At 37.8% G+C, this 17,380-nt stretch overlaps 1 protein-coding gene across 5 annotated transcripts in view; it reads left to right on the forward strand.

Annotated features, from left to right (window-relative positions):
* NEXN (nexilin F-actin binding protein) overlaps positions 1 to 17,380 on the forward strand; it is a 46,988-nt gene that overhangs the window by 6,597 nt on the left and 23,011 nt on the right. For 2 of the 5 annotated variants that reach the window (XM_036026332.1, XM_036026333.1), the window contains exon 2: positions 15,935 to 16,013. In XM_036026332.1, coding sequence (XP_035882225.1) covers positions 15,987 to 16,013 — 27 coding nt within the window. In that variant the 5' untranslated portion in view covers positions 15,935 to 15,986. Of the gene's footprint in view, positions 1 to 15,934; positions 16,014 to 17,380 lie in introns of those variants that run through there. The other 3 variants (XM_028514180.2, XM_028514182.2, XM_028514181.2) reach the window with 2 other exon arrangements.

Here is a 17,380-nt window from a genome sequence, read left to right on the forward strand (position 1 = left end):
TAAATGTAGTCCTGGGTACTGTTTGCTAATATTTTGTTTGATTTTAGCATACATGTTTTCAGGGATATTGGCCTATAATTTTCTTTCTTTGTAGTGTCTATCTGGTTTTGGAATTAGGATAATGCTGGCCTCGTAAAATGAGCTTGGGAGTCTTTTTTCCTCTTGAATTTTTTGGAATAGTTTGAGAAGGATAGGATACAAAATGTATGAGATAGACTGTGAAATCCAGTAGCTTTGTTGGGAGCAAAAGCCCCAAGGCACCCTGAGATCACCTTCCTCTGTCTCCGCCTGTCAGCTGCCTATTAGGCTCAGTCACTGAAAGCACCTGGGGCGGCAGTTTAGTTGCATGACGTAGATCTCACAGTGTCACCAGGTAGGCATGAGTGGTATTTGTCAGACTGATACGGGTTCAAACTCAGTGCCTGTGCTGGGTCTGAGGCCACTGAGCAAATATCCCAGGGTATGGCAATTCTAGTTGCCACCCCCCACTGGGTGCTCACAGACTTTTGTGATGGGGCAGGGACTCAGGGAGTCATCAGGGTGGTGCCAGCAGAATTTATCAGGTTCAGACAGGCCAAGAAGTTTTGGCCATGTGAAGGGAAGGCTCTGTACTAGTTGGGCATACAAGGGAAAATTTTCCCCACCCTAGAGCCACAAAACTCAGTCTGTCTCAGATTCTGCCAGGCTACAGATCTCAGCAGGGTGGAGCTGCTGGGAGTCAGGAGGGTGGAGCTAGTGAATCTCCTGTGAGGAGGAGGTACTGCCAGGCTTGGGGAAAGTGGGGTGAGTGGCCTCCTCTCCAGAGCCACACAACTCAGTCTGTCCCAGATTCCGCACAGACCTTGGCAGAGGCCATCAGGACTTTGAAGGGCGGGGCCACTGGGAGCCCTCATGATGGATCTACCATGAAGAGGAAGCACCAGTCAGGTTCACAGGAAAGTGAGGGGAATAGCTCCCACCTTGAAGCCGCACAACTCAGTCACTAGTCTGCCCAGACCTCTACACATTGGCCCAAGCAGCTGACTTCTCAGCAGTATGCAAGCTTTGTAGGTTGGGGCAAGGAGTCTGGAGGGGAGGGGCTACTGTTTTCCCCCAGGCTGATGCCATATGGAGAAAAGTGCTCTACCTGAGAAAGATAGTGTCTGGGGTATCAGAGAATAACTCAGCACAGGGAACCTGGAGGTTGTCCCTTCAGCTCTTCCCCAGAGTCACAAACCCCAGTGTTTGCTCATGAGACTCTAGTCCACTTCACCTTCCCTCCACCAGAACCCAGGATGAGTGGCTGCAAATGAAACTTTGTGCATCAGTCCTTTAAGAGGGCACTTATGTCTCTACCAGACTTTCGTCTCCTTCTGGCAGACAGAAACCCCACCAATCTTCACAGCCATATGTTATGTGGGCACCTCTTCCTGGCTCTGGTACTCTGGGCTGGGGAGCATGGCTTGGAGTTGAGACCCATACTTCTCAGGGAACCCCTTTAGCTGAGATATCCCTCTGGAAACTCAGCTACTGCCTGTGGGAGGAGGGCCAGCCTATTTTGTGCCTCTGCCCTTCTTCCCAGTCTTGATATGGCTTCTTCTGTAAATCCTTGGTATAAGACTTTTCTTCAGCTAGTTTTCAATTGGTTATTCAGGTTGCTTGCTCTATATTTTAGTTGTAATTCCAGTTTGGTCCTGGAGGAGGTGAATGTAACATCCACCTACTTCTCCCAATCTTGAATACTCTCTCTGGTCATTCTTGATAACATTTCAACTGGTTTGCCTGAGATTTTAGACACTTAGAAAAGTGCAATGGAGCTGAATTGCATTGCCGCTGCTCCTTTAAGGTGGCCACAGACATTGCATCTGCCTGCTCAGACGGAAAAGTCACTTAATACTAGATTAAGAAAAGTCTGAGATTCCAGATATAAATCCTTTGGCATTCAGGTTACTGAGTACAGAAATTAAGTTGTTAAACTAATCTTCATTTTGCATTCTAAAATACAGTGAAGGAGTGAGTACTCAGTCTAACTATTCCCTTTTTGGAGTGAAACCTGACATGAATTGATAGAATGTTCTTTTCTGTAATTAAGTAAGTCTCAGAATGTGGTTTTAGAATGCCTGGAATCCCCAGGATCCTTTTAGGGGCCCATGAAGTCCTTCTATTTCCAATTTCATATCTGTGTGAAGCCATGTTTTCTTTATATACTTCAGTTAAAAAAACATATCACAGTAATTTTGATGAAGAAGCAAGTATGAGAATGTACCTGTCTTTTATTATGCCAGATATTAAAAAGATGAACAAAGGAAAAAACACAATAAAAAATAAGTAGAAAAAAACTTTTTAATATATTTTTTTATTTTTTAAAGATTTATTTATTTATTTATTTTTAGAGAGGGAAGGGAGGGAGAAAGAGAGAGAGAGAGAGAGAAACATCAATGTGTGGTTGCTGGGGGTCATGGCCTGCAACTCAGGCATGTACCCTGACTGGGAATCGAACCTGCGACACTGGTTCGCAGCCCGAGCTCAATTCACTGAGCTATGCTAGCCAGGGCTAAAAATTTTTAAGAAGATGTACAAAAGTGTTATCACCATTCTTTATTCTGTACAGACATTCCAGGTCTTTCCTCTAATATATTGTAGCTTTTTTAAAAATTTACATTTTATTTATATATGTAAGTTAATTTTATTAAAAACTTCATCAAGTGAGAACAGTTTGGGGTTTTTATGAGTGGTTACTTTAAAGTCTTCCCAAGAGAGAATAAAAGACAAGAGATTGCTCTAACCAGTGTGGCTTAGTTGGTTGGGTGTCACTGGTTTAGTCCCCAGTCAGGGCATATACCCAGGCTGTGGGTTCAGTCCCATCAGGGTACATGCAAAAGGCAACCAGTCGACGTTTCTCTCTCACATTGATGTTTCTTGCCCTCTCTTTCTCCCTTTCTTCTCCTCTCTCTAGAGATAGATAACAATCTTTAAAGAAAAGAAAAGGCAAGAGGTAATGGGGCTTGTTTCTGGACATAATTATGAGGGGACAGGAGGATCTACTACGTAGTGCCTAGGATGTGGTTGTTGCAGCTGGAATAGGATTTAAAGCATCAAAAAGTACTTGTGTATTATGCTGACATAGATATTGTACAAAATAAAGAAACAGACCTTGTATTGTTGAAGACTATGGAAAACACTGATAGTTGTTGAAGCTTGGTGATGGGTACATGAGGGTTACTAATTATATTAGTTTTTCTAATTTTATATATGTCTGAAATTTCATAATAAAATGTTAAATGAAGAAACTGAATAAGATTGATACATCTGAGATATTTAATGATACAAACATATTTTATATCTATGCCAGATACATTTAGAAGACTAAGTATATTTAGAGGTGTCAGAGACAGAAGGAGAAAACAGATCCATGCTTAGGTTAAAGTGGAGAAAACCACCATAACTATTGTAATTAGTTTGGGAAAATACACCATTTGTGAAGAGATGGCTTAAGAATTGTTTTGGAGGTGGAAAAAGTCTGTTGAATATATTTTTCTATGTGAGGTCTTCTGGTCAAGATGGAGGTGTAAGTAGACACACTTCACCTCCTTGCACAACCACAAAAAAGAATTACAACTAAATCTCAAAACAACTAACACCCAGAACTGTCAGAAAATCAAACTGTATGGAAGTCTGACAACCAAGGATTTAAAGAAGCCACGTTCATCCAAATGGGTAGGAGGGGTGGAGAAGTGGAGATGGGGTGGAGAGACACAGAGATGCGGCATGGCATGGCGAGGCAGTGGCAGTGGCAAAACAGGCACGGACAGTCCCATGTTAACTTGTGATAGATAAAAATCTGAAGGGATACCTTGGGAGCCAGCAATCCCAGCCTTAGGCCAAACCGCACAGCCTAGGGTTCCAGTGCTGGGAAGATAAATTCCCATCACTCTGGCTATAAAATCCAATGGGGGTTGGGGTGGTGGAAGAAACTGTTGGATTTTCAGGAAATGTCTCTTAAAGGGCCCGCACCATCTTAAAATGTATGTAAACCCACCCACTCTGGGATTTAACACCAGGACAACAGCTGGAAGGACACCAGTTGCATATGGGGAGTGGGTGAAGTAACTAGAAATGGGATGAGTGCCTGGCAAATCCCGGAAGCCAGGTAGTGGCACAGTCCCCTTTCTGAGCCCTCCCCACAAACAGAACCACAAAGAGTGAATCCGGTTGCTCCACCCTGGCAATTATTTAAGGCTCCGACCCACACAATTTACAAGTGCCTTTTACAGGGAGTCAAAGCAGCTCTACCCAATACACAGAAACAAACACAGGGAGGCTGTCAAAATGAGGAGACATAGAAACGTGGCCCAAATGAAAGAAGAGATCAAAACCTCAGAAAAAGAAATAAATGAAAAGGAGATAGCCAACCTGTCAGATGCAGAGTTCAAAACACTGGTGATCAGGATGCTGAAATAACTCACTGAGTACATCAACAGCATAAGGGAAGAAATGAAGACTAAGACTAAATGAAGACTAGTGAAATAAAGAAAACCTACAAGGAACCAATAGTGAAAGGAATACAAATGAGCAATTCAAATGAATGATTTGGAATATAAGGAATAAATAAACATTTAACCAGAACAGAAAGAAAATACAAGAATTCAAAAAAACGAGGATGGTATAAAAAGACTCTGGGACACCTCCAAATGTGCCAACAACCAAATCATAGGGGTGTCAGAAGGAGAAGAGGAAGAGCAAGAAATTGAAAACTTATTTGAAAAAGTAATGGAAGAAAACTTCCCTAATTTGGTGAAGGAAATAGACATACAAATCCAGGAAACACAAAGAGTCCCAACCAAGTTGGGCCCAAAGAGGATCACAGCAAGACACATCATAATTAAAATGCCAAAGGTAGAACATAAAGAGAATCTTAAAAGCAGCAAGAGAAAAACAGAGAGTTACCTTCAAAGGACTAACAATAAGGACTAACAATAAGACTATCAGCTGATTTCTCAAAAGAAACTTTGCAGGCATGAAGGGACTGGAAAGAAATATTCAAAGTCAGGAAAAGCAAGGACCTACATCCAAGGTTACTCTATCCAGCAAAGCTCTCATTTAGAATGGAAGGGCAGATAAAGTGCTTCCCAGGCAAGGTAAAGCTAAAGGAGTACATCATCACCAAGCCATTATTACATGATATTTTAAAGGAACTAATTTAAAAAAAAGAAGATCAAAACTATGAACATGAAAAAGGCAACAAGTTCACAACTACCAATACCTGAATCTAAAAAAAAACAAACAAACAAGCTAAGCAAATAACTAAAACCAGAACAGAATCTTGGGTATGGAGATCACTTGGAGGATTACCAGCTGGGAGTGGGGAGGGAGAGAATAGAAGAAAAGGTGCAGGGGTTAAAAAGCATAATTGGTAGGTACAAAATGGACAAGGAATGTTAAGAATAATATAGGAAATGGAGAAACCAAAGAATTTATATATATGACCCATGAATATAAACTAAAGGGGGGATTGCCAAAGGAAAGGGGGATACTAGGCAGAGGGGGGAGGGGGACATTGGGTAACTGTAATAGCATAATCAATAAAATATATATACATATATATTTTTTCTATATGAGAGATTGAAGGAATGGGAGGAGGCAAAGGAAACTGGAGAATTTGCAGGAACATGCAAAAGCCTAACAAACCCAGATGAGAATTTTAGTTCTGACCCATGATACACTGTGCAGTGCATATCCTCAGACCTGGAGTGCAGACTAGAGTTAAGGAGCACAGAGAGGTAGAGAGGGCAGTGGTTGACTAGAGAGCCTAGCGGGCCTGGTGAAGGCAGAAAGAATGGTGAACTGTTTACTCTGTAAGAAGATACTAAAAGAATCATGGCTAAAAGTTACTCTGCAACTTTTAAAACCTCATTTAACTAATAATGTATACTTAAAATCATTATTCTGATAATATTTATCAGTGAAGAACTTTGAAGCAACTGCATTAAAACAGCTTCCCTACAGCTACTGAAGTAACTTCGTCCTCACCACACTTGGATTCTGGTACCTAGTGAAAAGGTTGTATAATTCAACAATGTTTATCAGGATTCTGAAGAAAACTATTAAACTTAATACTTTGAATTTTATGGCTTCTCATTTTGTAACTTTATTAAAATGATAGTGATACAAATGAATATACATATGAGTATTTCTTGCAAGCATAATGGTGAAATTGGAGGAGGGGATAGGGTCTGTGTGCTCCATAAAGCAGCAAATTCTACGTGAACTTATGAGTCAACACCTCATAAGTTAGGTGTTGACTAATGTTTGTAAAAGTATGAAATTGGGGAGACATGACATAAGGAGTGAAAGATTGAATATTTGGAAATTGAGAGTTTCCAAAAGATTAACTTTAAAAATTTCTGTTAATGTCCAATAGCAGATTTAACAGTAGAGTACAAACAGTTTATTAAGGGAATAAAAATTGAGTCAAAGGAATGGGACCTTTTAGACTTCTCAGTTCTGATAATTACTACATGGATATTGAAAATCTTTCCATGATAGCTTTTGGGTTTGTAATTTAATGGGCATTGAGGTAGCACGGGAAAGGAACCATCCCCTGCAATCTGGGAAGGGAGCATAGAGTCCACCAGATGTACAGACGAAAGTCTGGCTGGAAGTAAGAGAAGTGCAAGATGTGGACTGAGAATGGAAGTCGTTATGTTAGGCTTCTAACTGGAAGGCTGGGGTATGGTGCATGCTGCCTTCTGGTCTGTATCAGGTGTGGTTGATATTAGAACCCTCCCTGCATTTGCAGATAGCAAAGCAAGCTGGACAAATACAAATCCTAAAGTTTTTGTTGAAAGTTTTTGCCAAGAGGCTATTAATATAAGAATAGGGATCATGTCTGTGTATTCAGTGCTATATCTCTCAATGCTTAGCAGAGTGCCTAGCACATAGTTGATGCTTAATAAATATTTGTGTAATGCATGGTATATTCTGTCATATTCCTGCATAATGATAATTATAATAGTCATACATTATATCCAGACACTCCTTAAGTGTTTATAAAGTGCTTCATCTTGAAACTGGCGGTATTTACTTATTCCATAAACAATTATTATATACGAGTCTTCTACATGCCAGACACATGCTAAGTGCTGTAGATACAGAAGTGTACAAAATACGGTCTCTGCTCTCAAAGAACTCACATTCTGGTAAAGGAGATGTCATTACCATACACTGTGGTACATGCTAAAATCAGGGTAAGAATGGGGGTGCTATAAAAACACACAGGGGAAGCACCTAACCTAGTCTTGTAAAGTCAGAGAAGGCTTCCTGGAGAAAGTGACCACTCATCTAAGATCTAAAGGATGAGTCAGAGCTAGCTAAGGGATTAAGGGAATGGGCAGAACATTAAGCTGGGGGAGCCAGCTGTGCCAAGTTTCAGGTGTGCCTGTATTTCAGTATGGGTGTCGAATGGGAGGGATGTACTGAGAGAGATGAGGATAAAGAAGTAATTTAAATTGCCAAGGTGTATTGAAGCACTGAAGAAAAAGTATAGAGTGAAGAGAAAGAGCCAAGACTAAAACCCACGGCAAACACAGGTAAGAAGTGGAGAGAGGCAGAGAAGCCCTCCAAGGAGCCTGGGAAGGAATGGTCAGACGTGAGAGCACAGGGAGGGAACGGAGCCACAAGCAAGGAGGATTTCAGGAACGGAAGAGTAACTGAGAGAGTCAGATGTAGCAGTGGAGCTCAGAAGGGAGGGAACTGTCTATTTTATTTGGCAATGTAGTGAGAAAATCCTTAATGTGCCTATTTTACATATAAAACTGAAGTTCACAGAAGTTACCTGGCTTGTCCAAGACAATACAACTAATAAATGACCTAAACAGCAACTCTAATTCAAAATTTTCAGGCTATAACTCCACTGTTTCTAGCATCACTTCTTAATGTGTTTGAAAAATCAACAATTAGTGGGAAATTATTATTAGGCTATATTAGTAATTCTATAAATAGCAATAGTTTGCCATAAAGGTCCTTAAAGCAACAAAAGTTGGACAACTTCAAATTATTTTGAATTAATCTTTTATTAAATTGAAAAATGCAAAAGATTATAAATTTTTATATGAGGGTTTATGAAAAGTTATGACAAGATTGAACCTGTATATATCATTTGTTCTGAATTTTTACTTCAAAATACACATTCTACCACTAATAACTATCATCATTTATATGTTAAGCAGCTGTTATTTAGTCCAAGGCATGGTCCCTAGTTGGATGGTATAAGAAAGGGAGACTCTGTCCTGGACGGTGTGGCTCAATGGATTGAGCACTGACCTGCGACCCAAAAAGCTGCCAGTTTGGTTCCTGGTCAGGGCACATGCCTGGGTTGTGGGCCAGGTTCCTGGTTGTTTAAGAGGCAGTCAATCACTGTTTCTCTCCCTCTGTCTCTCCCTTTCTCTCTCCATCCCTTCCTCTCTCTCTAAAAATAAATAAATAAAATCTTTTTGAAAAGAGAGAGGGAGATATCTTTGGCAGTGTAGAAGTTGAGTGTACCCTCCTGGGAGGAAAGACATTAGTATTTAGGGCATCGCAGAGTGAGGCTGGAGAGAGAGTAGGAGACAGAAAGCAGAGGGTTTAAGGGAACTGAAAATTTTCAACTGCAGTTTAGAGAGCATTATGGCTTCATTCCTTGATTAAAGGACTTCCACCGTGGATTTATGATTTAGTGTTGAGATTCACTGAAATGTGACATTCAACTAATGTTCGAACATTTCAGAGTCTATGTCATGACTTTGTTGGAATCAGTTAATACATTAAAAAGCCTTCATAAAACTAAAATTCTCACTGCCATTATACAACTAAAAGTGAATTTGGTTGCTGTAGGAGTACCGAATGTTAAATAATGTTAAGTCATGTTCTGTTCTGTTCTGTTGTGTGAAATAACGTTCTGTTAGATAAGAAATTCAGAAGCTTTCTATACTTTTCACATCGTTAGCAGAATGATGAACTATATCAATATTTTTCTTAATTGAAAGAATGCCAGAGGTGTGAATACTGTTACTTGATTCTTCACTGCCACTATTTACAATAGTAAGAGTGCTAACTTGCATGTCACTGAAATGGGTACTTTAATAATCAGAGATGAAACAGCCCCTGACTCGATTGAGCATGAGTTCACTAAATGAACTCTAAACCACAACCATCTGAGATAGCTGCATTGCATTTAGTACCTGAGAATCATTTGAAAACCTAACTGTGTTCTGCTTAACTCCAAGTAATTCCAAGAGATTAACTGCCAGCATGTATCAATTTAAAAAGAAATAAAGTAGCTTTAAAAACTGTGGCACTCACATGGAGCAAATCTCTCTCAGTTATCCATCACCATGTTCTCCCGCTTGTCGCTGGCTAAAGATGATAAATTCACTAAATATAGAGAATACTATCAGGCACGTTTTTGTGGGCTTCCAACATATTTCTACTGCCCAGAATTGTGATTCTCAAATAATTGTATTAAACTTTCCATCACGTACACCAGTAGGTAAAACCTGATATACTAGTTGGTGTTCCCCCCACACCCCCTTCCCTACCAGACACTCTGGTTGCACCTTCCTGGCATCAGCATAATGCAGTGGGTAAGAATGCAGACGCTGTAGACAGACTGCCTGTTGTTATCCTGTGTCCACCACTCATTAATGGTGTGATCTTAGGCAAGTCACTTGATTTTTCTAAGTCTCTGTTTTCCCAGCTGTAATAATTTACAGAAGACTTCAAATCCTATTAGATAAACTCCAAAATATTAGTCTTGTACTAATATTTTAATAAATGTTAAGCTATCAGGCTTGGATTTTTTTTTCGAGACAGGGTTTGATAATAGAATTTTCTTAAAGGGTTATTGTGTAGAGTAAATGAAATAATGCTTGTCAACTATTTGGCACATTACCTGGCATACAATAAAGGCTTAATAAATGTTAGTTTGGATTATTTTCATCATTCATTTTTTTCATGTCATGATCAAGAGGTGTGTTAGGGAGATGGTGGGTTTAGATTAGATGATGCAACCTGTACCATCAACCTTGGCTTGCACAGAAAGACCACTGACTTAACAATGGAAATACACTGTTGTTTCTACTGGGCAGAGTCACACCTTTTAAAAGTTGTCTCTAAAGGAACCCTATAAGTATTTATCTGCCTTAGTTTGAAATTATTTTCTTCAACATAAAACTATGTAAGAGATATGAGTCCTATTAGTTTGCAATTTATACCTTAAAAAATTCTATAATACAAAAAGCAAATAAACTTATTTTGCTAAACTTTTTTATCCTCAAAAGGTAGAACAGAGAAAACTGTCGGCAAAGGATCACTTCCTTGTATTTTAACCAAAAAAGTTAAGGGTTAATACTGTTCAAATTTTCACTGACTTTCAAAACAAGAGATCAGAATACTGAAATGACATTTAAAGAACTATTCTAAGTGGTTTTACTCAGTAAACTTCAAAAAGGTAATCTCATTTTATTCTAATTCTATAAATAAGTCGAGATATAATTTGAAGGTTTTGTTTAAAAAAGTTATGTGAAGAGAGCTGGATGATTCATTTATTTTCCTGACTATTCTTGACAGGCTGATTCTTCACTGTCACCAAGGCACACAGTTTTCTTTCATTTCACCAGGGAAAAAAAGTCTTCTTGAAGTGCACTCTGGCCAATTAATTTGGCTAAAATTACCAGTCCTCATAATCCCATGTGAGATTACTTAAATTTTCTTCATACCCTTTGGTGTGACTTTCTCAAATTACACCAACAATATGCCCGTGTATGCTCACTTGCAGGGAAATGGAGGTTTTTACTGAAGAGGATACATTGTAGTGAGGGAGACCATGAGTAATGAAATGAATCAAAATTATTGGTACTTACTAATGTTAGGTGTGTTTCTAGAGTCTTTACATATGTTATCTCATCGAATCCTAACTAGGAAACAACAGGGTTGGAACCTGGATTTAGGTCTGATTATCCAACTGTGGTAACCAGAATGAAAGGTGAAGGCTTGCATTAGTATTGGGGCAGTGAAGTAGTGAAGTAATAAATAAGAACAGATTTGAAAGAAACATTCACAAATCTTGACAATCTATTAAAATTCAGGAGATACAGAACAGAAACCAGAAATAACTCTGAGGTTTGAGAAATGATGAGAATTAAGAGTATGTTCTCTTGGTTATACAAGAAGAAACATCTAATAGGTAACTCTAGATAGGAGTGAATGGCTCAGCTAAGCAAATAGGACCGGAGCTGTTTGTTATTTTTTTATCTCAGGCACATAAAATTAGATTGCTTATAAATGTTAGTGAAAAACACTCATCCATGTATGGTCTGCTTTTAGTAATTAATTGCTGTTAATAATGTGTAAGCGCCCACAGACCCATTAAACAATAGCAGCTAGGGTCTCGTTAACAGTTACATGGAACCAAGACCCACTCACTCCCATCATCTTGTCTCCTCCCACAAAGAAAACTTGAGCCCCAGATGGCTTCACTGAAAACATTTAAGGGAAAAAATAATACCAATTCTGCATGGACTCTTATAGAAAATTAAAGAAGAGAAAATACTTGCCAACACATCCTTTGAGAGAAGTATTACTCTGTTAACAAAAGCAGGTATTACCAGAAAATAAAACGACAACCAATATCCTTTGAAAACATGGATACAAAACATTTTTTAACCTCGTTGTTTATTTTTTAAAAGATTTTATGTATTTCTTTTTAGACAGAGGGGAAGGGAGGGAGAAAAAGAGGGAGAGAAACATCAATGTGTGGTTGCCTGTCATGCGCCCTGTATTGGGGACCTGGCCTGCACCCGGGCATGTGCCCTGACAGGGAATCGAACCTGTGACCCTTTAGTTTATAGGCTGGTGTTCAATCCACTGAGCCACACCAGCCAGGGCTAGTTGTTTACTTTTTACATATTTTATTTATTTATTTGTAGAGAGAGGTGAAGGGAAGTAGAAAGAGTGGGAGAGAAACATTGATCAGTTAGTTGCCTCTTGCACTCCCCAAATCAAGGACCTGGAATGCAAACTAGGCATGTGCTCTGATAGGAATCGAACCAGTGACCTTTCCATATGCAGGACAATGCCCAACCCACTGAGCCAGAATAGTCAGGGCAGAAACAAAACTTCTTAAAAAAATTTTATCAAATTGAATCTATCAGTATATCAGGAGGATAATGCATCATGACCAAGTGAAGTGGATCCTAGAAACAGAAAGCTGATTTAACATTTGAAAATAAATTAATTCACCAGAATAAAGATAAAAACCATATGATTATCTTAATAAACAGAAAAAACATTAGATTCAATTCAACATCCATTCCTGAAATTATGCCAGCACAATAGGAATAGAAAGGAACTTAATCTGATATAGGGAATACAAGGAGAAATCTATAGCTTAAGGAGAAAGCTACACTTAATGGTGAAAGAACACTTTCCCCCTAAAATCGGGAACACGGTAAAAAGCCTGCTGTCATTCTTCTATTTGACACTGTACTGAAAGTTCTAACTAGTACAATCAGCCCAGAAAAAGAAATAAAAGATATCCAGATTGGAAAGGAAAAAAATGTTCAAAGATGATATAATTGTCTATGTAAAAAATCTGATGGAATCTAAAAACATTCCCCGATAAAATTAATAATTTACTTTAGCAAAGTAGCAGAATATGAGATCAGAATAAAAATAAATTATATTTTATTATATATTAGCAATAAACAATTATCAGTTGAAACCTAAAAATGATACCATACAACAGCATCAACAAATATGGAATTATTTAGGGATAGATCTCACAGAAGATACGGAAGACTTGCAAGCTGAACACTACAAAACATTTCTGAAAAAATGCAGATGTAAATAACTGGAGAGGCATACTGTATTCATGGATCAGAAGACTTGGTGTTATCAAGATGTCAATTCTTCCCAAATTTATCTACAGATTCAATCCCAATAAACATCTCAGCAGATATTTTTACAGAAATTACAAATATGATTTTGTAATTTATATGTAAATGCAAAGGACCTAGAATAGCCAAAACAACTTTGAAGAAGAACGGAGTTACACTACCTTTTTCAAGGCTCATTATAAAGCTTACTAATCAAGACTATAAGGTACACTAATCAGTTACACTAAACAAAGCATAGTGATGAAAGCTGAAAAAAAGAAAGAAAGAAAACTGTGTGGTATTGGCATCAAGAGAGACAGATAGATTAATGGAACAGAATGGAGCATCCAGAAACAGACCCACACATACATGATTAATTGATTTTCAGCAAAGATGCAAAAGCATGGCGGTGGAGAAATGATACTTTTTTTTTTTCAGTAAATCATCCTGGAAAAATTGTTATCCATATGAACTTGCACCATATACACAAATGAACTCAAAATGGATCGAAGACTTAAATGCATAAACCTAAAACTATAAAACTTCTAGAAAAAAATGTAGGATCCATTCTTTGTGATTGCAGATCAGGCCAGTGCAACACTAAAAGCACAAACCATCTAAGTACATATTGATCTAATGGACTTATCAAAATGAAGAACTTCCAGTCTTCAAAGACCCTGTTAAGAAAATTTGCAAGTCATGTATCTGTTACAGGTCTTGTATCCAGAATATATAAAATATGTTTAAAACTTAAAATGGGAAAATGTATAACCCAGTGACAAAATGGGTAAAAGATTTGAATAGATGTTCTACCAGAGAATTTTTACAGATAGAAAAGGAACACATGAAAAGATGTCCAATACCATTAATTGTAAGGAAAATGTAAATTAAACCCATAATGTGTTGTCAGTACACACTTTTAGAATGTCTAATATTAAGAAGACCATACGGAGTGCTGGTGAGGATGCAGAGTAAGTGGAACTCTCACACATTGCTGGTGGGAAAACAAAATGCTACAAGCACTTTGAAAACAATTTAGCAGTTCCTTAAAAAGTTAAGCCTATACAAGTCCTAGCCAACACACTGCATTTACCCAAGAGAAATAAAAAAGCACATATTCACAGAAAGACTTGTACATGGATATTCATAACAGCTTTATTTGTAATGGTACCTGGAAACAACCTTACTGTGGCATATGACAATAGGGAATAAAAGGGAATGAACTATTGGTTTATTTAACAACATGGATGAACCTCAAAATAAGTATGCTGGGTATAAGAAGGCAAGCAATAGAATACACACTATTTAATTACATTCATAGAAAATTTAAACTAATCTACAGTGACAGAAAGCATATCTGCCTGGTGATGGGGGTGGGAGAGGCAAGAAGACGAGGGAGGTCGGGAGTATGAGAAAATGTTGGGCAGTGAGGTATGGATTCATTATTTTGATTGTGCTGATGGTGTCATGGGTACATGCATATGTCAGAACTTATCAAATTGTGCATCTTTAAAAAGTGTAGCTTATTGTATGTCAACTCTATCTTAGTAAAGCTGTTTTTTAAAAATTTAAAGCCAATAAATAAATTACAATAAAACTCTAAAAACTATTCAACTAATCCAGAACTAGGCAGGAAAAGAATAATAGAAGAACAAAAGAAAGAGAGGGCAAATAGGAAACAAATAGTAAATGGTAGCCTATGCATATAAATAATTACGTTAAATGTTATTAGACTGAACACTGTGATTAAAATCATTTCTGATATTATCAGAATTTTAAAAAGCAAAGTCCAATTACATGATGTATCCAAGAGATGTACTCTACATGTAAAGACAGAGGTGGGTTGAAAAGAAATGTTTAGAAAATTATATATCATGCAAACTAAACTTAAGAAAGTTGATGTGGCTATTTTAACATATCAGATAAGTTCAAGGCAATGAGGTAAGAAGAGGGAAATTTCATACTAATGAAAGGATCAATTCAAACAGAAGATGTCATAATCATAATGTATATACAATTAAAAGAGTATGAAATTACATGAGACACAAATGACAGAATTAAAACAAGAAATAGACAATTCCACATGGTCAAAGATTGATAAAGCTAGGCAAAAAAAAATGAAGAGATAGAGATTTAAATAACATAATGTACTACCTTGACCTGGTTGATATTTATAGAATAATACACCTAATAACTACAGAACATAAATTCTTTGCAATTGCACTAGATACATTCGGGAAGTTATTTTGGGTCACAAACTGATATGAACTTGGGCCAGTTGGGTCCATGTGTTGTGGCTGTGATGAACAAATTCACACGGACTACAGAAGTCCTGTGGAGAAAAAGGGATGTCATGGCTGCTCTCTAAGTGAGAGAGGGCCTTGGCCCCTGCCTGGACAGGCTTTTATTGCTTTTCTGGGCACATTACATGGAGGATGGTCCTCATTTACTATGCACAGGTTTGCTTTAGGTGATTATCTTTTACAGATAACAAAGGAAAGAATGTTGCTAATTACTTCAAAGAAAAGGATGTTGCAGATCAGGGGGAAAAATGTTGAAGTGGTTCCACTCCATACTTGGGAGGTTTAGAACAGACTTTAGGAAGTTACTTTAAAGATATGCAGTAAACATTTGCTGCCTCAATTCAGGGTGAGGGAGTTTTAACAAAAAGCAAGCCTCATAGCAGCTTAGGTACAATGCAGGCCTGATTCCCCACAGGAAAACCGATCTATGGGCTCGGTTCCTATGTGCTGACTCTCTCCCTCCAGTTTTCTGAATCGGGCTGGACTACACCCGCCACAGCCACGCGCACCAGTTCCCTATAATAAACTTACAAAGATCTTTTAATACCATGCATATTGTACCTTCTGTACCCTAAATACTAGGGAAAGAAGCTGAGGGTTATCATAATTTAGTACTTGCCTGGATCATGTCAGTATTTCTTAAGGGGCAATTAACATAGTATTACTGTTGACAAAAATGCATGGCATAGTTTTAAAATTAAGTCATTACAAATTCTTATTCAATAACAATATTTTTTTCAGGTGCAGAAATATACAAAGTGTTATAATCACCTCAAAACCACATAGAGCGAACATGAATGACATTTCCCAAAAGGCCGAGGTAAGGCTCAGAAATTAAAGCAGAATGGGGGGACCAAGGCCGACCATAGAACTGCTGACAGGGCAGCTGTGAGTGGAGCGCTCATACTTAGAAGGCATTACTTGGCATAGTAACCCTGCCAAGATATAAAACATACAAAGAGGTAACACACATAGGCCAGTCTTGGGCCCAGCATTTTCCTTTGGGTTCTAATATAGGAATGGTGATTATTAAATTTGTGAATGTGAATGTGACATGGATATGGTGGGCAGCATTTTGAGTAGAGTTTTAATGTCTTGGTAAGTCTTAGAAGTATTTTTTTCCCAGAATTAAGAAAATGGGTTTAACATATACTCTTAGGAGAAAGTAGTAATTCACTGTCAGGTGTGGGTCCTTCTGAGCATTGCCCCAAGCAGCTGCAATAAATCTTCTTGTAGCCATTTTCTGATTCTTGGCTGAAGTTAAAGAGAATTGTAGTAAGAAAAGCTCATCCCCAAATTTGGTGACACCCCAAAATTATAAACTTAAAAATCCTTAAATGGCCAAGGACACCATAAGTGGATAAAACAGAGGCTGGGTAAGCCACAGATTAACTAAGCAATTTGCCATTATTACTAGGAGAAAGGGTTTGGTGTCCTGAGACACTGAAGTTTTATTTACTGAAACTTCTTTTAGAGATCAGCTTAATTTTCAGAAATGATGCAAGTAATTTGCTTCCCTGGTGTCGTAGTGGAGGAAAATCTTTTCTCCAGTCTTTTACCAGATGCCTCCTTCTTTGGGGTGCTCTTTTGGGAATTTTCCTCTTAGATCTCATCCAACTTGGAATGATGCAGCTTTTTTGTTTAATATTGGTTTGTAGAATTTCTGGGTGGGCATTGCAGCAGTAACAATGTAAGTCACTGCTTGTGCACAAAGGCACTGGCACACCTAAGCCACAAATGAGGAATAAAGAACTGGCCTTCAGCTTTGCCCATATTAGGCATGGAGACAAATAAGAATATTAATATGTGAATTAGGCTTTAAACTTTAAAGCCCACACTTTGGTTTATTTTCAACTTCATCTAATGTATTGAAATTAGTCTTGGTATCTACTATAAGTAAGTGATGGGAGTAGGATGATAAAATACAGCTTGTTTTAAATTAAAATTCAGTATTCCATTTTTATATTTTACTAGCCTTCAGCTTTAGTGGAATGAACTTACAGAATGGAACTTTTGTACTATATATTAATAACATTTTTAATCTCATATTTTCTATAACTTCCTTTTTATATGTAGACTCAGAAAGTATCTAATCAGATTTTAATGATCCAAATGAAAATTCCAAACTCATTTCTATTTTCTGTTTCAACAAGTATTTCTTATATTGCTTATTCTGATCTATCTTTA

This window comes from Phyllostomus discolor, chromosome 5, assembly GCF_004126475.2.
Source record: "Phyllostomus discolor isolate MPI-MPIP mPhyDis1 chromosome 5, mPhyDis1.pri.v3, whole genome shotgun sequence".
In the NCBI taxonomy this organism is placed as follows: Eukaryota; Metazoa; Chordata; class Mammalia; order Chiroptera; family Phyllostomidae; genus Phyllostomus; species Phyllostomus discolor.